Here is a 27,768-nt window from a genome sequence, read left to right on the forward strand (position 1 = left end):
GGGCCATCACCTTGGAACTCCTACCCTCCTCTGCTTCAACTACTCCACCTGTTGAAATCCCACATGGCTTCCAAACCTGGTCAGATCAAATAAATCACTTTCTGTTTCAACCTTTATTATGAAACTGAATCCTGGTTACCTTTTGTAAATTCCGTAGAAGTCTTCTCCCACTAGAATGACTTTCTGTGCAGACTACCTTTCTTTTTTTTTCTTCTTCTTCCTACATATCCCAGAGTGTTTAGCATAGTATCTGGCACATAGAAGATGCTCAATATTCATTAAATTGGAGACTCTGTCTCATTTCATTATCCCATTCTAACCCCAAGCACCTCTATAATGATTGAAATCTCAAAGACATGAATTTTTAATTCTGAACTAGATTCAGCCTTAAGTTAGACCCCTTGCTTTGAACCTAAACAAGCCAACAAGTGTAAAACAAGTCCTTTACCAGAAGGAAGACCTTTTGAGAATTATTTGGAAAAGATTCTTCTTCATAAATTGAAATGCTAAAATGCTAACTTTACAGACAAAACACTTTAATTAGTCACAACAAAACTCAAATGTTCCTTAAGTTAAAATTAATCTCAAAAAAATTAATCTCTTATTAGCTCTTTATCCTTTGCATGTTAAGAAGTTTCAAGGGTATGACACTATACATAGGAAAGGTATCTTTGAAAATTAGATTACAAATTACATGGTTGTAACTGTAACTACATGCAATTAACTGAGACACGTATGAAATGCTTTTCAAATTACACCTTCTCTAGTCCTAAAGAAAGTTAAATCCTTGGCAATTCTTGAGAAAACTGAACTAAAAAGAATATTACTAGTCTCATAGTTTTAATCACCATAATTATTGTCAATTATTTTCTGATTTCAAATTTTAAAAGTATCATTAAAAAAATATAATGTGTAACTAGACCGGAAGTCAACATCTGTCAGTTATAGATGTTAATCTAAATACTGACTTTCTACCTTTTAATAAATGTCATGCTCATCTCCTAATTTCTTAATTGTTTGGGTTTTTTCTTTTTTTTGCAACATAGTATTATAAAGAGATAGAAGCTTTACCATCTAATCAAATAGAATATAGTTGACTCTTGAACAACTAGGGCTTAGGGTGCTAATGAACCCACATAGCTGAAAATCTTGAGTCTAACCTTGGACTCCCAAAAAACTTAACTAAGAGCCTATTGTTGCCTAGAAGCTTTACCAGACTTTAAAGTCAATTAACACCTATTTTGCATGTTATACAAACTATATAATGTTTTCTTACAATAAAGTATGCTTGAGAAAATATTAAGAAAATCATAAGGAAGAGAAACTACATTTACAGTACTGTACTGCATTTATTGAAGAGGAAAAAAAAAAAAAAACCTATGTATAAGTGGGCCAGTGCAGTTCAAACCCATGTTGTTCAAGGGCCAGCTGTACATTCTGTTTTCATAAGGCAAGAGATTCGTATCTTTTAAAATATATTTTATTAAATAATCTACTTGGACAATAATTACAAAAGCTTTAAACAGTAATTCCAAGTAGTAAAAGGCAATTTCTTTTTTTTTTTTTTTTTAAAAAAGACCCAACAGTCCATTATGATGTTTTGCTGCTTTATACACAGGAATGATTTATTTTACAAACTAGTTGGTTCCAACATTAGCCTGTAAAATGTAAAACATTTCTTAATGTCTCAAAGGCAAAGTGTACTTTATGATAATCCTTTCACATCAACCAGAATGACAAACCATAAGAAAATTAACATCGTAACAGTTCAAAATAAAACTTAATAGAATAGGCACTTTGAAATTGAAATCAGCTACTGTAACTCACAGTTCGTGTTACTTGTACTTATCTCATTTCATCAAAGGTTATCAACCAGGGAGGCAAATGTTCCTTTGATGCAGAAGCACAAACACATTTAGGTCCCAAACACTGTGTTCTGGTTGTAATACATGCAAGACAGACCCTAAATTAGAAAAATCTTCTAAAAGAAAATGAAGAAAAACAAAAAGCAGCCAGGAATGAAAGCATTTACAAGCACTTGAATAAGGCCTTTAAGTGTTAAATCAGTGTTTTAAACCCCTTCATTCTCAGGTAAGGGATTAAGAGGCCGAGAGAGAGATCGTCTGCGAGGGTGAGGATACTGGAGGTTGGCAGTGTCAGCATCGCAAGAGTGCTCTACCAGAGGAGGAGGAGGAGGAGGAAGGAGCTGGGCATAACTGGACCATCTCGATCCAGCCCGTGGGGAATCCAGAGGGGGAAAGAAATACCTGAAACAATGAAGACAGGAACAAAACACCAAAACAAAACAAAAACAACAGAAAAAAAAAAAAAGAAAAAACAGAAGAAAAAGAGAAAAGTAGTAAATACAAAGAGAACCAAAGAGGAGAAAACACATGCTGAAAAAAAAAGCTTTAGTATATTCATGCCAAAACTAACAGAACATAATTGCAAAAATCAAGACCCTTACTCAAATCAAGCTTGCTTAAGCAAGTATAGAAACTTGAAAGAAAGAAATACAATCTGTTAAACTTAAAATGTTAAAAAAAAATTATCAGTATGAATGTTACAAAAAAAGACATTTTATAATTTAAAACATTTTCTAATCTTTCAGAAACATATCTGATGCTATACTGTAAATTTACAAATCTCATAAGCTTTTTCTTTATTTTAAGCAATGCTTCGTTTGAAGTAGCAGCAGGCACACGTTTTTTAGTGCATACATGACACTGAGAACCAATCCAAATATACTGTCATATAGTATGGCCAGCTACCGCAATATACTTCTGAAGAAATACGACCTTTGAAAATACTTAGGTGCTTTTCTGCAAAAACCTTAAATAGTACAAAATTTTGTTAAGTAAAAGAGCTCAAAGAATATGTCCTGTTGTTATTCTTCTGCCATTTTGTAACTTACCCGTAATACTTAAGCATTTTAGCAAAGACTTATAGCTTTATCATTAAGGTCAAAGTTCTAGAGAATATGAACTAAATGAGGCAGCCAACTAAATTAAATTCCTGAGACTTGGAATGTAGAGGTTAATGTGCATGCACAATTTTAGCAAATTTTTAACTGCTCCTCTTACAGTAGGTTTCCAAATTTTGAAGAAAAATTTAAGCCATGGAATCATACCATAAAAAAATATACAAGCACATATTAGAAACGTTAAGCTCTTTAGTGAATATGAATTGAAAATTTACAAAGATGTCTTCATTTTACTACCAAATTATAAAATGAAGCAATACCAAATGTTTAATTTGGCCACAAACTGTACAGTCAAATCACTTTCATTTTACTACTACTTCTCTCACTCCTTTACTAATATTTTTTAAATATTACAAAGAAATGACAGAGTTGCACTAAATAATATCATGTGTAAACCAATTCTACAAAAGGTAAACAAATTAGCACTCAAAACAATCTTTATGAAAAATATTTATTCAACCTTCAAATTAAAATTATAAAAATTCATCATTTTAGCTTACTGTTTAGAAAACAAAAGAAATAAGCCTATGTTCTCCAAATGGAATAAAGTGATATTTTCCCTCCTCCCAACTACTTATAAGGACAGTAACAATCCTTTTAATTTTAAAACCCATGTTAATTTCAGGAACATTTCAAAAAATTGTTTTGGTGACAACGTCTCAACAAAAAGCCTCTCCATTTATATTTCAAAAGCTTCAAATAGTGTCAATAAACTGGCTAGTACAAAAAAAATGAAATACACTGGATTTTTAAAGGCCTTTTGGATTGCGTTTAGTAGTAAGCAGGCTGCTGGTGTATCTTGGGAGAGGTCAAACGGCGCTGGGGAAGGGGAAAAGGAGCTCGCTTTCCATTCCTGTGTGCATGCAACAAGCAGCAAAACAGCAAAGTTACTCCAGTTAGCTGGTACTCAGCTGTGCTTTCTGTTAAAGGACATAATACAAATGGAGAAGGGAAAATGCATCACAGATCTAACACACATGGTTATTGGCACAATAAGAATACAGATCAAAACTTCAAAGCTGTTTACAATATATGCAGTACAGACAGCAACCAAAAACCAGATTTTTTTTTTTAATTAACAGTAGTATCCTCTGTTTCATGAAATCGTCTTTATAATCTGGTATCTTCTGTGGTAACCTGAAATTGTTTTCATGTAAATACTTAAACCTCAAAATTAACAGCAGGACTTTTTTTTTTATATAAAAATATAACAATATAAAAATAGTTGAAATTTTAAATAGAATTCTGTTATTTAAGATGACAACAGGATAACCACAGGACAATTTGTTAAGGCTGTGCTTTGAAGTTTCCTGAATTGCATTCCAAATTACTCACAAAGGCATATTAAAATAAGTTTATCTCACAAATTCACATATTTGAAATTTGAATATAAAAACAAAAGGATGACTCTTGAGATCACATCAAACATTGTTTATTAAGATAAACAAGAATCTAAAATATGTTAAAAATTCTAAAAAATCAAGAAATCAGAATTTACCATTTCCTCTTACAATCTCCATTAAAGTTTTAAAACACACACACAAAAAAACACATCTAACTCACTCTCTTCTATGAAGCCTTAGTTAATGCAGTTTAAAATTTCAGCTTGACCTGATTCAAAGGCTGCACTACTACCACTAACATACTTATGCTCATCTAGGACTAAAATCCTCAGCATTATCCCAGATTTCCTCTTCATCTCACTTTAGAAGCAAAGTAAAATCTTAAAGTTATAAATATTTCTGACAGACCACTATATTTCAGAATATAATTTAGTTTAAGGGCTTAACAATCTATCTATAAATATGACCAGTGCTAACAAAGTGAGTTTTTTCTACTATATACTTAAGTATGAATTTCTTCATTCAATCTTAAAACCCATGAAATCACACACCTTTAGTACGGCTACCAGAATGATTTAAAAAGGAGGTAATTTCTAGTTTTCCCACAAAACAGCCTACCTGCCAGAAGAAGATCCATTTAATGAATTTTGAAGATTTGGGATATTTGAACCTAGGGAAGGATTTGAGTTTCCCTGCTGAGAATTCCCATTGACAGGGCTCCCATTACCTTTCAAAATACCAGTACACTTCCAATTGTCCATATAATTAGCTGAAAAGAAAATGGTCAAATACATTAACATGACTAATAGCTATGCTCAAGGGCACAAATTTGTGGTCAAGTCCTTTAGTACAATTAAAAAAACAAGAAGACTACATTTCTCTCAAGATATAGGTTATAGACATATTTAAAATGAAAGACATATATCTCAATTTTAACAATTATTTTGTAAAGTTTTACAAGAATTTAAAAAAAATAAAATTTTTACCATTCCCTTTCCTTACAAGATAATTATTAACAAAGACAATTCTCTAATTTACCACATTAACATTAGTATCAAAATAAATTCTTCGCCTTCATGATAATGAATTTCAATTACATGCATATGTAGGGTAATGGGAGTTGTCTTCTCAGTTATGCAAGTATAGGTCATGTGGGTACCTAATGTCCTCAGAGATCGATGCAAGTAATAAACCTTTGGGGTTTGAGTGGCCTACCCAACATGGCCTAATTCTTTGAATGCAAAATAGATCACTGGAGACACTGGGCCCAGGAAACTCAAGTTAGGGAGCCTGCTGGGGTAGAACTGGGTGGTCCTGACTAAAGCCCAGGCGCATGAAAAGGAAGCAAAGCCCTTGATACCAGATGACATTGAGGAAATTGAGGTCTGGGCTGGTTCTACCACAGCTAAAACTGACTACAGGAGACTCAGCCAAACTGCATTTAGAGTAACAGTAATTGCTCAGGGTACACCAACTAAGTTGTAAGTCTGGATCCTAACTGTGGGATGCCACCAACTAGAGTGGTACAAGGACCAAGGACACCTCCGCCCAGTGGATAAACGTCCATGGAAAAATGCAGACCATGCTGCAGGAACCACAGTCAGCATCGAGTTACTAGACTAAATTCTCAGCCAGTATGGCACTTACAAGAAACTTTCAGAATCAGTGGCCAGAAGATTCAACTTCTGAGAGTTGCAGAGAGGAAGTGGGGAAGACACTGGATTTTCTCCTATTAAGGGCTGGTTGGCTAAAGCAATTATTTAATATGAGACGTCTGTAGTCCTATCCTGAGTTTTAGAGCAGTCACAAAGGTTACATATATAGCAAACGGTATCTTTTGGAGATACCGCATATTCTGTTACAATTACTTTTAGTTTTAAAAATTGCTTTGCTCCACATGGAATCAAACAATTCAATCAGTCATAACTGCCATGAACTAGATAAACTGATGGAGGTTCAAAATAACACAAATTAATGTTAAGACATTAATGTAAAAGTAACTGTAGAAAGGTAATTTTCTCCAAAATATTTCTGAATTTACATTTCTAAGTGAAAATTCTGACATAGCAACACAGAGCAACAATTCCTTCATTAAAATCTTACCTTTCCACAATCTTACACAGCCATCATCTCCTGAAGATGCTAGCACTGTTCCTGTTATATTCCAACTCACTCGCCAGACCTGGGAATTATGATTATCAAACTGAGCCACTATATGGATTTCAAATTTTGTGGGCCCACCAGAAGAAGTAAGTTCTTTCCTATTAATAAAAAAATCTTCCTGAGAAATGCTGATTAAAGATTTTACACACACACACACATACACACAAACACACACACAGAGTTCTAATTTAAAAAATACAAATGGTCTCACATACTTACCATATTATTTTATACAAATGTGCATATCCATAACCACCACCTTCCTTCCCACACCCCCCCCCCACCTTAATTCATTGAGAGCTGGGCCATGTCACTTTCATTTGACTCCCCAGCACCTGGCATGATCCTACCACATAAAAATTATTCAGTGATTATTTTATGGAAGAAAGGAACAACAGGGGCACCTGGGTGGCTCAGTCGGTTAAGCGTCCGACTCTAGTCATGATCTCAGGGTTGTAAGATCAAGCCCCGTGTCTACTGTGAGCTGGGCATGGAGCCTGCTTAAGATTCTCTCTCTCCCTCTCCCTCTGCTCCTCCGGGCCCCCCCACCCAGTCTCTCTCAAAAAAGAAAAGAAAAGAAAAAGGATTGTATTCCCCCAAACAAGATTGAGAAATAAAATACATAAATTAATTTTAAAAGGAAAGCAGTAGGAAGGGAAGAATAGAAGGGGGAAAGGAAGGAAAAAAGGAAAAGAACTGAAACTCACAATTCCAAAGTTAAAGCCTGAATAGGATATTCACAAGAATGTCTCAGTGCTAAGTTAACTGTCCCTAAGTAAACTACCACCTCTCGTTTGTTCAAACATTTACAGAGTACCAATTATATTCAGAGGATCCAATTCATCGTATCAGCCTAAAGAAAACGCCATTAAGAAAACGTAAGTCTCCTGTCTTTATTCAATTCCCCAACCACAAAACTCATATATTTATAGATAAAATGTTCAATGAAGAAACCATTCTTCAGATCACAGTTGCCTCATCACTCTTCTCCACAAATGAAAATAATCATGAGTTAAGAGCGTTTTTAAATTAGTAAGTGCTTCAAAAACTCACCTCACAGGCTTTAATGTAAAAATCCTCACATCTTTGGTTGCTATTGCTAGAATATGGAAAGATCTTCCCAAGTTCGGAGCAAAGGCAATGTCATGTACAGGATCTGTGACTGTCATGAGGGTTTCAGCTTTTGCATATTTCCTAATGAAAAACAATTTAGATTAAAAATTTCAGAATGTTTATAGGGCACCTGGGTGGCTTAGTCGGTTAAGTGTCTGCCTTCGGCTCAGGTCATGATCCCAGGGTCCTAGGATCGCGTCCCGTATTGGGCTCCCCTGCTCCATTGCTCCATGGGGAGCCTGCTTCTCCCTCTGCCTCTCATGAATAAATAAATAAAATCTTAAAAAAAAAAAGGTTTAGGGATGCCTGGGTAGCTCAGTTGGTTAAGCAGCTGCCTTCAGCTCAGGTCATGATCCCAGGGTCCTGGGATCAAGTCCTGCATCGGGCTCCCCGCTCAGCAGGGAGCCTGCTTCTCCCTCTGCCTGCCACTCCTCTTGCTTGTGCTCTCTCTGACAAATAAAAAAATAAAATCTTAAAAAAAAAAAAAAGTTTATAAAAAAACAATGTGCTATTAATGTTGTAGATAGTTTTAATAGCTTAAAAGGTTACAAAAACCTCAAGAAGTTCTAGAGGAAGGTTCCTATAATCTAGAACTATGCTGGCCAATAGTGCAGCCACTAGCCACATGTGCCTAAAATTTAAATTTAAATTTATAAAAATGAACAAATGCAGTCCAGCTGTAGTAGCACATTTTAAGCTTCCACAGCTGCATGTGGCTGGTGGCCACTACATTAGCTGGCACAGGCACAGGGCATTTCCATCAGCACAGCAATTTCTACTGGACAGCACTGCGTACAGAGACTGAAGAAATCAAGAATCTGGGAAGTTAGAGGGCTGGTAATAAGAACCCCTCAAAAGCATTCTGAATTGCAGAGCCCAAAGGAATTAAAATACAGTGGTCCCCCCTTAGCCAGTCTTACTTCCCACGGTTTGTTACCCACGATCAAACTGCCATCCAGAAGATGATCCTCCTGATGTATCATCAGAAGGTCAGCAGTAGCCTAACACTATGTCACATGCCTCCATCACTCCCCTCACTCCATCTCATCACGTAGGCATCTTATCATCTCACATCACAGGAAGAAGGGTGAGTACAACATAATAAGATATTTTGAGAAAGTTCATATAACTTTTATTTAAAGTGTATTATTGCAATTCTTCTGTTATTACTAGCTACTATTGTAAATCTCATACTTTGCCTAATTTAAAACTTTATCATAGGTATGTATGTATAGAAAAAAATATAGTATATACAGTTTGATACCATTTTAGGTTTCAGGCAGCCACTGGGGTCTTGGAACATATCCCCTACAAATAAGGGGGACGACTGTAGTTCTTCTCTTCTGCTTCTGGCCCTGCCTAATATCTGACTCCTAGACCCAAGATTGTTGTCTAGCACATGTGAAGCCCATCTAATCAATTGATGGTTGCTCTTTTGTCCTCTAAGACTCTGAGTACACCTCTTTACAGCTCTCAGAGGTGTTGCAGGTATCTCAATATGACCCAACATAAATTTTCCATCATGTGGTGCTACACTCTACCCAAATCTGTCTTCTTTCCAGATGTCCTTATTTCAAGAAATTACATTCCATCCATTGAACTATTAAGCCAGAAGCTTGAAAATCATCTCAATAGCTTCTCCCCCATTCTTCACCTTCTACATTCAGTCATCAGATCCTATTGATACCATTTCTTAAATTATTCTCCAATTGCCCACTTCTCTCCATCCCCATTGCCACTACTCTATCCCAAAGCCACTATAATCTCCCACCTGGACTGCTGCCCTCGAAAATACGTTCCACACCTATGGAAGAGTTGAACTACCATCCAAGCCTATCATACCCCAACTTAAAAATCTTTCAGTGGCTTCACATTACCCATAAAATAATTTCTAAACATGGAACACTAGGTCTTACAGATCTAAGCTTTGTTTATTTCTCACCACACTCCTTTTTGCCTATTATATTTCAACTACAATAAAAATATATTGGTTCAGGGCGCCTGGGTGGCTCAGTCGTTAAGCGGCTGCCTTCGGCTCAGGTCATGATCCCGGAATCCGGGGATCGAGTCCCACATCAGGCTCCCTGCTCAGCGGGAAGCCTCCTTCTCCCTCTCCTACTCCCCCTGCTTGTGTTCCTGCTCTCGCTGTCTCTGTCTCATAAATAAATAAAATCTTTAAAAAAAAAAAAAAATATATATATATATATAGGTTCTCTCTTGTTCACTTACCTTATCATATGTAGTTTTCTCGATCTGGAACGTTTTGCCCTCTTTGGCTAACCTTTACTCATCCTCTAAGTCTTGTTTGGAGTGAAAATTCCTGGCCCTCTCCACCCAAGTATAGTAAACCCTTAACATCCTGATTCTCCCAGTTTATAAAATTCATCACCACTTTTTACCATTTTTGTTTTGTTTTCCCAGCGAGATGGTACATACTAGAAAATCAGTCACCTTCTCCTCTATACCATTTAATTTTGTATTATCAGAGCCTCGCACAGAACTTGGCATAGCATAGGAAATTAGTAAATGTGTAATGAATCATGCATACTTCAATGAATCAATGAAGAAATAACATTTTTAAAAATTAAATGCAATTTGGAACAATAATTAAAACCAAAGCAGTACTAACCTGGTATTTTCATTATATTCGAAAATCTGAACCTTGGCCATTGCATTTGGACTACTGTCATCACTTCCTACAGCTATCATAGGGGAATGAGCACGAGAGCTAGAAATGAAGAGTAAAAACTATTTTACATAACTATCAAGTTAATATACATCTAATTCAGGGAATTAGAAAAACCTGGCATCAAGTAGCTCTACAACCCACAAATAAGCATGCCACTACCATGACTAGATCCCTGCCATACATCTGAAACAGCCACACCTTGAGAGGGTATGTCCTTGAGAATGCTCAACATGGGGACAAATGATACCATCCTTTTGCTAATAGACAGTAATTCTTGGGGCATCTGATAACTCAGTTGGTTAAGCAACCGACTCATGATTTTGGCCCAGGTCATGAGATCGAGCCCCCATGTTGGGCTCTGCACTCATCAGAGTCTGCTTGAGATTCTCGCTCTCCTTCTCCCTGTCCCTCCCCCTGCTCGTGCACAATCTCTTGCGTGCTCTCTCTAAATAAAAAATCTTTAAAAAAAAAAAGTAGCTTGGGACGCCTGGGTGGCTCAGTCGGTTAAGCGTCTGCCTTCGGCTCAGGTCGTGATCCCAGGGTCCTGGGATCGAGTCCCACATCGGGCTCCCTGCTCCGCGGGGAGCCTGCTTCTCCCTCTGCCTCTGTCTCTCTCTCTCTGTCTCTCATGAATAAATAAATAAAATCTTTAAAAAAAAAAAAAAAATAGCTCTTTTCCCAAAAGGTTTCAAGCATTAAGTAAATTATAAAAAAAAAAAAAAAAAAAGACAGCCAAGAGGTCTTAGAATTTTTCTTCCTGAAAGATCTGGTCATTAACTATGAAATAAAAAGTAATCCTATGGTGACCAATTCATGGCAAAAGGATTTCAAGTGCGGGGCACCTGGGTGGCTCAGTCGTTAAGCATCTGCCTTCAGCTCAGGTCATGATCCCAGGGTCCTGGGATTGAGCCCCACATCGGGCTCCCTGCTCGGCGGGAAGCCTGCTTCTCCCTCTCCCACTCCCCCTGCTTGTATTCCCTCTCTCGCTTGTCTCTCTGTCAAATAAATAAATAAAATCTTAAAAAAAAAAAAAAAGGATTTTAAGTGCTTTGTACAAAAAGTATACTCCCCACATGTCATTCTCTTTTCTAGATTCATTTGTGGTCAACTTCATTTTTAAAAAGGCAAAAGATAAGTTATAAGAGAGTGAACTCTAGGTTAAATTATTATTTTTATTTCTATGCCTAATTATTCCAACATTGATTTCCTTTGCCTCCCTCATCCACATTAAGTAATATCCCTATGAACATGACCCCTTGTTTAACCTCTGACCTTGTCATCTGCCAACCTCATAAAGCTAAAAACAGAATGTAGTAATTTTTAAAAAAGGTTTAAAAAAAAAAGATTTAGTTCTTTATTACTAAAGCTTTACTAGCACTCTAAAACTGGCAGAGAGAGGAACAAGAGGAAACAAAAATTAAGGTGCTCCATCCCCAAAATCAAGTCCTCCTGCAATTCAGGGGTACCCCAGCCTGCCAGTTCCCTTGGTTCCCTTGGTTTATACTCCCTACAAGGAAATTCTGCCAACGCACTCCACCTACTCAGCTGAAACTCAGCCAAGCCCTAGGTAAGAGAGTGAGCTACTAAGAAAAAAGAGCACCTGACAGGAAAAAAATAACAATACCGGTTACTAGCCATAAATACTACTCTCTTATTTATAACCACAAAAAGATAGAAAAGACTAACACACAAGGACACCAAGATGCATGATGAGAATAAAGACCAAGGTATACAAACGGATCTCTGAGAAAGTAGATACAGCCGATCCTCATCATTTGCAGATTCTTTATTTGTAAACTGGCCTGCTTACTAAAATTTGTTTGTAACCCCCAAAATCCAATACTTGGGGCTTTCACAGTCACTCATGAACATGCCTGGAGCAGCTCTGCAAAAAATGAGTCATCTGACCCACATGTTCCATGCTGAGGTCAAACAAGGTGAGGTTCTGCCTTCTTATTTGAGCCTCTCACACTGATAACAAGTGTTGCACTCTATTTACCACCCTGCTTTTTGCATTTTTGTGCTTTGTGTTGGTGATTTCACTGTTTAAAATGGTCCTCAAACGTGGTACTGAAGTGCAATCTAGTGTTTCTAAGTTTAGCAAGAAAGCTATGATGTGCCTTACGGAGAAAATACTGTATTAGATGAGCTTTGTTCAGGCATGAATTTTAATGCTGTTGGCGGAGTTCAATGTTAATGAATCAGCAACATATGCTAAACAAGGTATCTTTAAACACACTCATAAAACAAGGTTAAGTATTTATCAGTTGACAAAAATGTGATCAAAGGCTCATGGGAAACTAATTCCTTATCTCCCCAAGGAGTGAAATACACGGTTGTCCCCTTGCCAGTTAAAAGCAACGTAACAAAATATTAGAAAATAGGTGAATGGGAGGTAGAAGCAAAATAAGCTAATTTCCTTTTTTTTAAAAAAAAGAGGTGAGTCCGTATCTAATCTAAAAATTGATAAATCACTTAGTAGAAAATGAACATATCACTTGAAATTATGATAATTACCAATATAACTAAAAAACCATCATCAACATTCCCACAAATAAGATATCTCTATCTGGCTGGCTCAGACGGTGGAGCATGGGACTCTTGACCTCAGGGTTGTAAGTTCGACCTCCATGTTGGGTTTGGAGATTCCTTAAAATCTTAAAAAAAAAAAAAAAGGGGGGGGGGCCCCTGGGTGGCTCAGTTGGTTGGGCGACTGCCTTTGGCTCAGGTCATGATCCTGGAGTCCCTGGATCGAGTCCCACGTCGGGCTCCAGGCTCAGCGGGGAGTCTGCTTCTCCCTCTGACCCTCCCCCCTCTCATGTTCTCTCTCTCAAATAAATAAATAAAATCTTAAAAAAAAAAAAAAGATATCTATCTAGTCATACCTTGAGAAATGGAAAGCTTTGTAAATGTGCTAAATTCATCTTTTGTATAGTAAGTATAGGTACTGTTTAAAGCTAACATAGCAAGAACCAGAGGCATAAGTAAATCATTTATAAATGTAATAGTAACTGGGGTGTCTGGCTGGCTCTGTTGGGAGAGCATGTGACTCTTGATTTTGGAGCTGTGTTCAAGCCCCATGCTGGGTGTAGAGATTACTTGAAAGTAAAATCCTTAAAAAAATAAAAATAAATAAAAATACAATAGCAACCAGCAGAATTAAAATCTAAAATCAGAATTATTAAGAGCATTTTTAGCTCTTTAGTAGGGGAACCTTTTACCTTTCATTTTGTACTCTTCTAGATGTGAAATTTTTCCTTTTTTTTCTTTTCTAAGATTTTATTTATTTGAGAGAAAAAGCAAGACCATGGTGGGGGAGGGTGACCCACCCAGGTGCCCCTGAAATTTTTTCTCTACCAAGTGATTCATTATTCTTTTAATTTAAAAAAATAATTTAATAGAAAGCAACTATGAGGGGCACCTTGGTGGCTCAGGTCGTGATTCCAAGGTTCTGGGATTGATCCCATCAGGCTCCCTGCTCAGCAGGGAGTCTGCTTCTTCCTCCCTCTGACCCTCCCACCCGCTCATGCTCTCTCTAATAAATAAATAAAATCCTTTAAAAAAAGAAAAAAGCAACTATGATATAGTCAGAGTCACACTATACAGCAGTTAAAAAAATTAGGTAAGACTAGATATATATACTAATACACTGGAAAACACCCACAATGTATTTGTAAATGAAAAAGGCAAATTTCAAGTAAGGAGAATATATGTCTATACATATCTGTGTGTTCTGCATCTACCTTTACATGATAGTATACGTGTGTGTTGGCACATATTTGTATATTTAAAAACATATTAAATATTTATTTGTATATACATGGAAAAAGCCCAGAAGTTGCACACCCAAATATTTACAATGGCTGGCTTCTTCTATGGAATAAAAATAGAGGACAAGAGACATGACAGGTGAGGTCAGATGAAGGAGACTTTTTATTCTACGTAACATATATTTTTTTTAAAATAATAAACATGGCTACGAAAAATGTTTTAAGGAAATTAAACCATCAAATGCTTAGCTTAAAAATTACTAATTTGGGGGCACCTGGGTGGCTCAGTCGTTAAGCGTCAGCCTTCGGCTCAGGTCATGATCCCAGGGTCCGGGGATCGAGCCCCGCATCGGGTTCCCTGCTTGGCAGGAAGCCTGCTTCTCCCTCTCCCACTCCCCCTGCTTGTGTTCCCTCTCTCGCTGTCTCTCTCTCTAATAAATGAATAAAATCTTTAAAAAAAAAAATTACTAATTTGTTTTACTAGGATTATATTATTGGGTTTTCTGTGTAAGCTTACCTTGAAGGGTTCCAAGAAATACAACTACAGCTTAGCTTACATGAAATCTCATGCTGCAGAGACCACTGGCTGAGATTCATAACATCTGGCGCCTCATATATTCTTACTATACCATCTGCCGAACAGGTTGCTAACATAAGACCCATGTGCTTAGGAGCAAATTTCACATCGGTAACGGATGTTCTGCTATCCACTAGAGTTGTCCTCTTAACCTGAAAAAAAAAATTATTTATATACAAAAAGAAAAGATGGTGGAGTGGAAAGAACATCAGCTCTAAAATCACACTGCCATTTTACTAGGTATATAACCTTGAATAAGTTATTTTAAAACCACCTGGGTCTGTATTTCCTCCACAACAAAATACCACATACACAGTTGGCAATCCGTAATAAATCAGTGACCTATAATTAATCATTCCCTTTAAGGTAGAAAAAAGTTTGCCTTAGAAAGTCTAACTTTATTAAGAGTAAGGACTCTCCCTTAAGCAGACCAAGTCACTGAACTAGAAAGTGTTTGAATTTTAATATAGGTAGTTTTGTCTCACAAAGTATGCTGCGAGCAGTAAATTAAATGAATTAAGAGTCTTTAATAGTACAATGGAAAGCATGCAACTTCTCCAAACATAAATGCCAGTTAGCCCTACTTGGATCACCACCATCCACTTGAAGAGAAGGCGTTTACTAGAGACCAAGAGAATGGTACAAAGCTGGCATTGTGATAATTACAGAACGCCACCAGAGCACATTCAAGCTACTTTCTGGCATCTAGATTTCTGACTGAAAATATCAACCAAATTTAGAAATCAGTACTTTACTGTCTATAGTTACTAAAATACATCTTAAGGAGTCTCAATATGAGAAGAATATCACATAAACTCCAAGGACTGCATCCTTGCAAACATTTGTCTATAAACACCATTGAATAATCAATACCAATACAATTGCTGAAATAGTAAATGTATTAATGGCAGTTGATTTAACTAAATACAAATAAATATGCAGATATCCCCTGCTTTTCAAAGGTTTATGTTATGCCACTTCACTTTTACTTTAGTACCTTTCTCGCTAACCAAAAGAAATCTGAAGAGGATTTTTGCTTTTACGACAAGAGAAAATAGCATTCATCATTTGTTTTGCAAGTCATTAGAGAGGCAGCAAGCACCCTCATATGTAAGAATGGCACCACCCAGCTCCTTCCCTGGGACCTACACAGCATCTCAGCATCAAGCCTCAACAGCTTTGAACTGTGTCTGCAAGTATCTGTGCTTTATCTTGATTTATGTTGTGCAAACATTAGCAAAATGTGTCCGAAGGCATCAGAAAAGCCTAAAAGAGGCTATGTTTTGGTTCAGGAACACTCAAAAATTCTTCCATGTAAGTTAGTGGTAACTGATTCTCTACTTTATGCCATTTCAGCTCACGAAAGTTCTCCTAAGAATGCTTTATGTTCACATAATGGGGGAAACCTTTATCTTTAAGTTCAAATAAAAATCCTTTCTTTGCCACTACTCCTTAACCCAACCTACAGTATACTAATTGACCCATCTCTGACTGTTAGAAAACTCCCTCCAATTATATACATTTCCCTTCTTTCTCCCCTCAAGCAGTTGTTTGCCTTAGGGAGGCCCTAGGGAAAAAACGAGACCAACCCCTCCCAACGTTAAAAAAAATTTTAAGGGCACGTGACTGGCGACTCTAGTTCTCAGGGTTGTGAGTTAGAGCCCCACATTGGGTGTAGAGATTACTTCAATCAATCAATCTTAAAAAAAAAAACTGTAAAACTGTGAATAGCATGCAAGCTACAACTGTAGAATAATTAAAAGAATATGATAATGGCATTAAGGAGAGACACATAGGCCAATGGAACAAAATACAGTCCAGAAATAAACCCTCTCTCTATATCTGGTCAACTGATTTTCAATGAGGATGCCAAGACCATTCAAAGGGGAAAGGGTGTGGTGTCTCTCCCAACTGGATGGGGGCCCCCAAATGTGGGGCAACCCAATTGGGTAGAAGCCTGAAAAACGGGCAGTAAAAGGATTCACCAGAGGCAGAACAAAGGAGGTAGATATTTATCGAATACACGGCAAGGGAGTGGCAGGCAGGACAGCATAGAGACTGTCTGCTAGGAGGCAGTGGGTGGAGGCTGTATTTAAAGGAGGAAGATGAGGAAGTATGGGGACTTCTAGAATTCTCCCTTTTATGGTAACTGTGCCAGGCTGTAAGTAGCCCATTGTTTAGTTAGGGCCTATGGATATTTTGAGGTGGGTGGCCTTTATGGGCCTGTTTGTATTCACCTTGCTTTACATTCCATTGCTCAAACCCGTTGTCTAAAAGCGGCCTCTGCAAAGAGCAGTCATTCCAATAAAAGATACCGGATACTGGGGGAGGGTATGTGTTATGGTGAACGCTGTGTATTGTGTTAGACTGATGAATCACAGACCTGTACCCCTGAAACAAATAATACATTATATGTTAATTAAAAAAAAAAAAAGATACTGGGAAAACTGGATATTAACATACGACAGAATGAAGTTGGAAGCACCTGGCTGGCTCAGTTGGTAGAGCATGTGACTCTTGATCTCAGGGTCATGAGTTTGTGCATTGGGGGTAGAGATTACTTAAAAAAGAAAAAAAAAAAGCTGTACACTTACTTTATACCATATACAAAATTTAAGTAAAAATGAACAAAAGACCTAAATGTAAGAGCTAAAATTTTAGGGATGCCTGAGTGGGCTCAGTTGGTTAGGTGTCAGCCTTCGACTCAGGTCATGATCCCAGGGCCCTGGGATCCGAGTCCCACATCAGGCTCCTTGCTCAGCAGGGAGCCTGTTTCTCCCTCTCCCTCTCCCGCTGTGTCTCTTTCTGTCAAATAAATAAATAAAATCTTAAAAAAAAAAAAAGCTACAATTTAATACTCTTAATATAAAACTTTGGGGAAAGTCTTTTTGACATTGGATTTGGCCATGATTTCTTGAATATGACATCAAAAACACAGGAAATAAAAAAATAAATTGGACTTCATGAAAATTCTTAAATTTTGTGCATCAAAGGATACTGTCATGAGAGAGAAAAGGCAACTCACAGAATGGGAGAAAATATTTGCAAATCATATACCTGAGAAGGTACTAATATCCAGGATATAAAGAACTATATACAACTCAACAGCAAAAAACCCAAACAACCCAATTTAAAAAATGGGCAAAGGACTTGAATAGACATTTCCCTAAAAAAGTAAAGGATTCTGGTACCAATTCCAATTCAGGGGGTGTTGGAGGGGGGATAACCCCCAACAAATAATTCTCACATAACAGCAGGCTGTCCGAGAATTCAACTCAATTCTGACGCTATCTACCAAGAAATAGCATCAGATTCCACAGGTTAAGGGCTCAATCCTGTAAGACTTCCCACACTTCAGAAACTTGAACAGCTCTCAAAACGCAGACAGGCAGTCTGCTTAATAGATACCCATTTATTATAAAAGGATATAACTCAGAAATAGCCAGATGAAGAGATGCAAATTGTAAAGTAAGGGGAAAAGCATGAGGAGCTTCTATGCCCTCTTCAGGCCTACCACTCTCCCCATATCTCCACATGTTCACCAACCCCAAAACCCTGTGAACCTATGTTCTTTGGGGTTTTTATTGAGACTTCATTACATAGGCATGATGGAGTAACGCATTGGCCATTAGTGACTGATTCAACCTCCAGCCCCTCTCCCCTCCCCAGAGGTCAGGGGGTGGGACTGAAAGTTCCAGCCCTCTAATCACATGGTTGGCCCCATTGGCAACCAGCCCCCATTCTTAGGCACTTTCCAAAAGTCACCTAACATAACAAAAGATGCCTTTATCACTTTCAACATTTAGAAAATTCCAGCAGTTCTGGGATCTCTAAGTCAGGAACTGTGTTAGGAAGACCAAATACATATGAAAAATATATTTCTTATAAATCAAAACACTGCAGAAAGATATATAAATGGCCAATTAGCACATAAAAAGATGTTCAACATCATAAACCATTAGGGAAATGCAAAAACAAACAAAAAAAAACCTCCACAAAGAGATACCATGTCACACCTAAGATAGCTACAATGGAAAAACAAAAACTGCAAACATTGGTGAGGACGTGGAGAAACTGGAACACTCGTGCATTGCTGGTGGGAATGTAAAATGGTACAGCCATTCTGGAAAGTAATTTAGTAGTTTCTCAAAAGTTAAACACAGAACTACCATATGAGCCAGCAATTCTACTCCTAGGTACATACCCAAAAGAATTGAACCCAAGATCTCAAACAGGTTATCTATACAATAATGTTCATAGTAGCAATGTTGGCTAGCTAGGATGCAATGGGGAAGTTACTCAAATAAGAAGGCTGAAAGAAAAAAAAAAGCTGAAAGCTATCAGCAAAGGGGAAGAGGAGAAGAGACAAGAGCAGGGAAGGAATATATTTTGTTTTGGAGAACCAACAGTTCCAGCCAAGGAGACCCCCAACTAGGTGTTTCACCTGAGAGCCCCTTAGGTGAGCCACTCTGAGCTGTACTGGAGCTGAGGACACGCACAAAAGCCCCTAACCTTTGGCTCATTATATTAAGATCTTCTATGGGCAGAGTTTTCCACCATTTTTTGAACACAGATGTACACACTAGCATGTTGACATGCTAGGCATGTGCAATTGAACTGAAGTATTTATGCAAGCTCCCTGTCCCTGCCCCCTATACACTGAATAAAAGCTTCCTGTACTAACCCCATGCAAGACAGTGCTTTGGAAACTATTTCCTTGTCTCCTAATAAAAAGTGTTTTGCTTTCTTGGGTTGTGTTCAATTTGATGCACCCCAAATGGCAAATCCCTTGAGTTCAGTTACAGCATTATTTACAATAGCTAAAAGGTAGGAACAACCCAACTGTCTATCTACAGATAAATGGATAAACAAAATGTGGGATATACACACAATGGAATGTTACTCAGCCGTAACAGGAATGAAACTGATATATGTGACAACACGGATGGACCTTGAAAACATTTTGCTTAGTGACATAAGCCAGACAAAGGACAAATACTGTATGATTCCATTTATACGCGGTACCTAGAACAGTCAAATTGACAGAAAGTAGAATAGAGGTTACCAGGGGTTGGGAGAATGGAAGGAGGAGGTACTATTTAATGGTAAAGAACTTATATTGGGAATGATGAAGTTTTAATATAGACACTGGTGATGTATACACAGCACTGTAAATGTAATTAATGCTATTGAACTGTACACTTACAGTTAACATGATAAATATGTTATGTATAATCTATAATTTATAAAATGCAGCAGAAAAAAGAGCAGTATTGACAACATACAAGCATTAGTGTTGTAAGAAAGGTGAAGAGGACTGTTAGCAACAGAAAAGAAAACACTGTATTTATATCCTTAAAAAGGCATAAACTATATGAAGAAGAATACAGAAAAAATTCATAATGGTGGTTGCCTCTAGGAAACAAACTGTGTGGCCAAAGAGGAGGAAGTTGTCACTGTATACACCCATTTGTACCTTCTGCATTTTATACCTTGTACCTGATTATCTATTACAAGAAATAAAGAGGAAAAAAAGAAAACATTGGAATGGGTCTTAGAGGTAATCTAGTTCAATTCTCTCACTTTATAAACAAGGAACTTGACCAGTACACACACTATACTCTTTTTAAAATTCGAACATCCGGAGTGCCTGGGTGGCTCAGTCGTTAAGCGTCAGCCTTTGGCTCAGGTCATGATCCCAGGGTCCTGGGATCAAGCCCCATATCGGGCACCCTGCTCAGCAGGAAGCCTGCTTCTCCCTCTCCCACTCCCCTTGCTTGTGTTCCCTCTCTCGCTGTGTCTCTGTCAACTAAATAAATAAAATCTTTAAAAAAATCAATAAATAAAATAAAATTCGAACATCCAATCAGGGAAGAGCTGGAGTAAATAGCAGAAGCAGATAAGAAGAGTATATTTTATAAGAAAACAAAGGTAACCACAAAAGAGAAAAAACAATTTTTTAATGGATTTTTAGAGGGCACTCAACTGTATGACAAAGCAAATACTACAGATTCATCATGAAAGTTATAATTAAACAATGCCACGAGTGCTCCTCAGTACCACTTCAGGCCCAAGACAAAATTAAATAAACAAGTAGGAGAAAAACATGGAAGAGAAAAAATGGAACTAGTAAATGTAGAGAGGAGTGGTAACATCTTACCAAGTGCCTGAAGCATTCCTGGAAAGACTGATGCTCCTCAGATTCTCACGCACCCCTCTCCCCATTCTATCCTCCCAACCCCTGAAAACCAACAAATGTCTCACCCAATGACTCTGTCCTCGAAGTTTATCGTTCGATTCTCCTACTATTTCTTCCCACACAGCAGCTGTTCGGTCAAAAGAACAAGAAGCCAAAACCTGTCCAAATTCAGGATGGGCCCATGTCACACGCCACACAGATCCACTATGTGTCTGAGGAATTATTTAAAAAAACAAAAACAAAAAAAAACAAAAGACTGACTTTACTCATATTTCACACATATAAAGTTTTACTTGAGGAAAGAGAGCACAGATATTTTTACTTCAGTAAGAGCAGAAAGCTATTTAATTTCACATTTAAATAAAAAGTTAAGTTCTAGAAATTTTTAACTTTTAGAAGATATTCTCTATTTAGGATTGTGGCTGTTCTGAAGTCCTTCTAACATTTTACTAATAAAGAAAAATCCAGCTGGATAAAGTTGACCTCTTCCAGTGCTAACAGAAACCTGCTTCAGAGTTTAGCCTAACCAGGGTTTAAAAAAAAGATCTACCAGTCCACCATTTTTTTTACTTGCAAATTCTCTCTACAGGAAATGGCCACCTAATAAAATAAATAAGACTAATCAAAATTATTGGCTTCAAAAGCCTAACAGTACATAGAAACTATAGCAATAAAACACTTAACCGATTCCGATACCTGGCTACAGTGGACTATTCCAGGAAAAGCAGCAATGAGTGATCAAATTTAGAGAAGCCCAAATCCTTGTATTCTGAGAAAATAATTTAAAGCTCAGTAGCATTACCTTTAATATTTGAAAAATAGCAAATTACTATTCTTCAATTCTTCATGTTGACCAAAAGAAAAAGGAACAGATAGGTCTTAAAGCATTTCACATCCACAGAAGTTCATTTGTGCTTTCCGGTAAAGACACACTATGACAACGAGCATCAGTCCACCAATAATGTTTATAAACTTTGTTTTATGCTTCTGTATATCTAACACTTTCACACTCAACAATCTCAGGACACTTTCATAATTGTGTAATTTCTACATGGTAAATATGTCATCCAAAGGTACACTTTGCACCCTTATTTTTTATCCTTTGTTTTGTCCAGTCTTTTTGTTTCACTTTTAATTCTTATTTATACAGGCTATCAGGTAAAAAATGCACTAGAGCAGTGAGATTTTGTTAAATATTAGATTTCCAGTAAAGCACAACCTAACTAAGAAATAAAGATTACGCAGAGATAGTCATCAAAATAAAAAGGAAACAACTATATTAGCTATCATCAGTTGAACAAAACAGTATATTTACTGGTATATTTGTTTTACTGCTATATTTGTGTTTTTTAACAGGCTTTAAAAACCTATCAAAGTATTTATGAACTAAGTTTTAAACTAAAAAGCAAGAAATAAGGGTTTCCTTTTGGAGTGATATAGTTTTGGAACTGGATAGAGGTGATAATTGTACCAACATTGTGAATGTAGTAAATGCCACTGAATTGTTTATAAAAGATCAAACTACTAATACATGCCACAACATAAATGAACCACAAGGAAAGGGAAAGTAGCCAGACATAAAGAACTACATATTATAGAATTCCACTTACATGAAATGCCTAGAAAAAGTAAAACTACAGAGACAGAAAACAGTTCTAGTGGTTGCCTAGGGCTTGAGTGGGGAATGGGGATTGACCCCAAACAGGCAGAAGGGAAATTTCAGGGCTGATGAAAGTGTTCTAAAACTAGATTGTGGTGACAGCTGTACAAGTGTATAAATTTCCTAACATCTGTTGAACTATTCATTTAAAATTGATGACTCTAATGGTAATCTGAGTAAAGCTGTTCTTAAAAAAAGAAATAGAACTTGTACAAAATATCACAACTATTAAAAATATGCTGGGACGCCTGGATAGCTCAGTCAGTTAAGTGTCCGACTCTTGAGCTCAGCTCAGGTCTTGATCTCAGCGTCTGAGTTCAAGCCCCATGTTGGGCTCCACACTTGGCATGGAGCCTACTTAGAAAAAAAAAAATAAAAAAATATATATATATATTTATTGTATATAAATATATATATATACATACACATATATATATCTACACACATACATATATATATGCAAAGAAAAAGGTAAGTAATAATACCAAAATGCTAAAAATAGTTATATTAGAATGCTACGGAATTGCACATTTTCCTACTCTCAAATTGTGAAGTATATTTTTGTTACTCTAATAGTTAAAAACATAAGATACTTTAGGAAAAGAAGTATACATTTTACAATTTTCTCAAAGACAAATAGCAAGTCACTGATAATACCAAATAAATAATAAACATCTGAATTTTTTAAAAAGCACTGTAAAAATACTAACCTTCCAGCTAGCGGTACAATGCCAATCCCCACTTTCACTTTTATCCCAGACCTGTAAGAAAACAAAAGACATATTTTATTCCTACATATTCCTACAAACATGAAAAACATTAACACTGGATCAGTATTAGGGCAAAAGAAGCGAACATAAATTCACAAAATAACAACAACCAATAAGTAAACATTCATTCACATACTAATTGAGAACCTGGGGAGTGCCAGACACCAGGCTGAGCACTCAGGGGTCAAGGAATCTGTGCTCTCGTAGGTAACAGTAGGTAACAGAGACGAGTACAGTTGCAGTCAAGTCTTGTTATTGAAGTAGTTGTGTTCTACGATGTTGCTGAGAAAACTGAATCAGCAAATACTAAACCACCGCTGCCAGGGGAAAGACAAGGGAAGATTCGTAGGAGCCTGTGTTCACAAAATATTTGTCAACCAATCAATACATAACCTTGTTTTATGTGTGTACCTGTTTAATGACACCTTTTTAGTGTATATTACTGATTCATTAACACTGAAATCATAGCTAACAGTAACTGTCTGAATGAAGCTTTCCTAACACATAACATTTTCTCCAGAGGGCAATCACAGCCTTCTTGCACCTAGGAACACTAGGAAGCACTTCAGCATTACACCTGGGGACAATTTTAAACAGTGAAATCACCAACAAATAAACAAAAATGTGAAAAATGCAGCACAAAATAGACAAGGAAAAGGACACTTGTTTACAGAATAAGAGCCCAAATAAGCAGTGTCACCCTGTTTAACCTCAGCTGGAAACATGCACTTCAGGCAACTCCAATTTTTTGCTACTCTGTGCTCATGTCAGCAAATAACTACGAGTACTGATTTTGGGATTACGAATAAATTGTAAAAAGTAGGTAAATTCACAAATACAGAATTTGCTAATAATGAGGATCAACTGTATATCTAACAACAAAAGCAAAATACTGACTCTTAACTATCAAAAAATATAGATGACAGGGGTGCCTAGGTGGCTCAGTCAGTTAAGCGGCTGCCTTCAGCTCAGGTCATGATCCTGGGATCCAGTCCCACACTGGGCTTCCTGCTCAGCAGGGTAGTCTGCTTCTCCCTCTCCCTGCCGCTCTGCCTACTTATGTGTACAATCTGCCTACTTATGTGTGCGCTCTCTCTCTCTCTGTCAAATAAATAAATAATATCTTTTAAAAAAAGGAAGTGATAAATTCCTCAAGAAACGAAAAATAGAATTACCACATGATCCAGCAATTCCACTTCTGGGTACATACCCAAAAGGGCTGAAAGCAGGGTCTCAAAGAGAGATCTGTACACCCACATTCATAGCAGAATTACCCACAATAGCAAAAATGTAGAAGCAACCCAAGTCCACTGACAGATGAATGACAAGCAAAATGTAGTTAATTCACAATACATATTCAGCATTAAAAGGAAGGGAAGGAGGGAAGAAATTTTGATGAACTACATTTTGCTTATCATTCAGCCTTAAAAAGGAAGAAATATTTACAATACATATTCAGCCTTAAAAAGGAAGAAGATTCTCACATAGATTCCAACATGTACAAACTTCAAAGACCCTATGCTAAGTGAAATAAGATAGTCACAAAGCAGACAAATATTGTATGATTCCACTTATATGAGGTACATAGAGTAGTCAAATTGTTAAGAGACAGAAAGTCGAATGGGGATTGCCAGGGGGTGATGACAGGGAGAATGGTACAGAGTTTCAGTTTTGCAAAATGAAAAGATTCTGTAGATAGATGGTGGCGATGGCTGCACAAAGATATGAAGGTACTTAATACTACTGAACTATATACACTTAAACATGGTTACAAGGGTAAATTTTATGTGTATTTTACCACAATTTACAAAAATTAAAATGTTAATAACGCCTGGCATGGATAATGATCCTACCAAATCAATACTCTGGCAGTGTAAAATAGAACCTTGGAAATGGCAATATGCCAATTATTCACAAAAGCTTTCAAAACATTCACTAGTTTCTCTACTTGAACGAGGTTAAGAAAATCATTCAAAACACACGAAAAGCTAAAGTAATGAAGATTTTCATTGCAATACTACTTCTGACAGACAAAACCTACAAAATCGAAAGATTAAAAGATTCAATAAGTGGGGGCGCCTGGGTGGCTCAGTCGTTAAGCGTCTGCCTTCGGCTCAGGTCATGATCCCAGGGTCCTGGGATCGAGCCCCGCATCAGGCTCCCTGCTCCGCGGGAAGCCTGCTTCTCTCTCTCCCACTCCCCCTGCTTGTGTTCCCTCTCTCGCTGTGTCTCTCTCTGTCAAATAAATAAATAAAATCTTAAAAAAAAAAAAAAAAAGATTCAATAAGTGAATAAGGAAAAAAATGTTTGGCATATTCAGTTAACAGAAATTAATGCAATATTCGACAAGTGGATTGATGAATGGATAAAAAAATGTGTACATATACAACAAAATAGTCAATCTTTTTTTTTTAAGATTTTATTTATTTATTTGACAGAGAGACAGCGAGAGAGAGAATACGGGGGTGGGGTGGGGGGCTGGAGAGGGAGAAGCCTGACTCTGGGCTGGATCCCAGGACGCTGGGATCATGACCTGAACCCAAGGCAGACACTTAACGACTGAGCCACCCAGGCACCCCATCAATCTTTTTTTTTTTTTTTTAAGATTTTATTTATTTGTCAGAGAGAGAGAGTGCGTGCACAAGCAGGAGGAGCGGCAGGCAGAGAGAGTGCAGGCTCCCTGCTAAGCAAGGGAGCCTGCCTGGGAACTCGATCCCAGGACTGGGGGGGGGGGGGGAGATCATGATCTGAGCCCAAGGCAGACTCTTAACCTACTGAGCCACCCAGATGTCCCAATGTTACTCAATCTTAATGAAATTATGATACATGTTACAAATACCGATGAACCTTGAAAACATCATGGTAAGCATAATAAACCAAACACAAAAGGACAAATATTGAGATACTCAGCATAGTCATTTGTATGAGATACCCAGCATAGTCAAATTTATAAAGAAAGGATTAGAAGTGACCAAGGGCTGGGGGCAGTGGGGAAGAAGTTACTGCGTAGAGTTTTAGTTTAGGATGAAAAGAAAGTTCCAGAGATGAATAGTGGTGATGGTTGCACAACAATGGGAATTTGTGCTTAATGCCATTTAACTATAAAATATACTTAAAGATGGTTAGTTTACCACAATTTAAAAAAATTTTTAAGTGAATTTAAACCTTTTAGGAATTACAACGCTATTTTTCAGAAGGGAATTTATGTATCTATGTATGTATGTATTTTAGAGAGAGTGAGTGCATGGGGAGAGGGAGGAGAGAGGCAGACCCCCGCTGAGCTCAGAGCCCCACGCAGCTCCATCTGAGGACTCTGCTATCAAGACCTGAGCTGAGATCGAGTCCCATGCTCAACCAACTGAGCCACCCAGGCGCCCCAAGCCTAGTTGTTATTAACTATCTTTGAGGGATCACTAGTATCAAACTTGTCTGTGAAAACAAGTAGTAAAAACTGTCCTTCAGCTTTTCAGTTATTTTGGAGTCGTCGAGAATACACATAATCCACACTCCAGCTTTCGTCTTCAAGACTATTATCATTTACTGTATAATAATCCCAAGTTCCTAAATCCCAAAGACCATCCTCGTATCATAGAAATTCTACTTGTCAGAGCAGTGTACATCTACACGAACTGTTAAGAAACAAACATGGATTTATGTTTCTTCCATTGCGAAAAGAGATGAGCTTCCTATCTGAACATAAGGAGAGAACAATCTCCCCAAGACGGGGACAAGGCACACAGCACTTGAGACAACAAGGCGAACTGACTGCATTACAAGTCGCAAGGCAAAGTCCCCTGGCTGAACCAGCGTGGTAACAAGACAACTATCCCCAAACCCGAGCGGTCTGACAAATCCCTCGCGCACACAAGGCTGAGAGGCTCTCTGGCTCTTGCCCACAAGGACCCGAGCCTGCGCGGGCTGGAACACGCGTGCTCCCAAGGCCCCCAGTGGCGGGAGCGCGCACGTGGCCACGACGCCCGCCCTCCCCCTCCGCGCAGGCGCAAGGCAGCGTGCCACCTCCCACCCCGGGGCGGGGGGCGGCTGTGACCCCACAATACTGAGGCAAGGATGGAGGAGCACACCAGCCGCCGGCCCGCCTTGGGCTCCAAACCTCGTGCCCAGCGGCGCGCCTCAAAATCGGGGGATAGTCCCCTTTCCAAGCGCCGCTCCTTCCGCTCTAACAGGGAATCGTGCACGCTCTCACTTCCCCTCCTTCCGGGCCCAGCCCCGCCCCAAGGCTCCGCGCACACCTTGACGCTCTGGTCGCTGGAGCAGGTAGCCATCCGTCGCCCATGGAAGTCGAAAGAGACATCATGGATGAGATCTTTATGGTCCGCCGCGATGTGGCGCGCCACAAACATGGCTCCGTCAGACCGCGCCTCCTCCGTCTGCCCCTCCCACCACCGAAGAGGGCGGCCGCGGAGGCGCGGGGACCGCAGCCCACCAGGACCCCGCAGCCGACAGGGCGCGCACGGCGCGTGAGGTCCGCGCGCAACCCGCG

The 27,768-nt window shown here is 38.1% G+C and overlaps 1 protein-coding gene across 2 annotated transcripts; it reads right to left on the reverse strand.

Annotated features, from left to right (window-relative positions):
• Positions 1–1,464: 1,464 nt before the first annotated feature.
• SEH1L (SEH1 like nucleoporin) lies at positions 1,465–27,768 on the reverse strand. Of its 2 annotated transcripts, none has more exons than XM_032399211.1 (9): positions 27,518–27,768; positions 23,208–23,258; positions 20,903–21,049; positions 14,579–14,790; positions 10,232–10,330; positions 7,543–7,683; positions 6,430–6,587; positions 4,945–5,095; positions 1,465–2,267 (listed from the first exon to the last, which is right to left on the reverse strand). In XM_032399211.1, exons 1-9 carry the CDS (start codon positions 27,626–27,628, stop codon positions 2,072–2,074), a joined length of 1,266 nt encoding a protein of 421 aa, XP_032255102.1. In that variant the 5' UTR covers positions 27,629–27,768; the 3' UTR covers positions 1,465–2,071. The 2 variants fall into 2 exon arrangements, with proteins under 2 accessions (XP_032255102.1, XP_032255103.1); XM_032399212.1 differs by having other exon boundaries at positions 1,918–3,903.

The sequence above is a fragment of the Phoca vitulina genome, unplaced genomic scaffold (genome assembly GCF_004348235.1).
Source record: "Phoca vitulina isolate PV1807 unplaced genomic scaffold, GSC_HSeal_1.0 scaffold139, whole genome shotgun sequence".
In the NCBI taxonomy this organism is placed as follows: domain Eukaryota; kingdom Metazoa; phylum Chordata; class Mammalia; order Carnivora; family Phocidae; genus Phoca; species Phoca vitulina.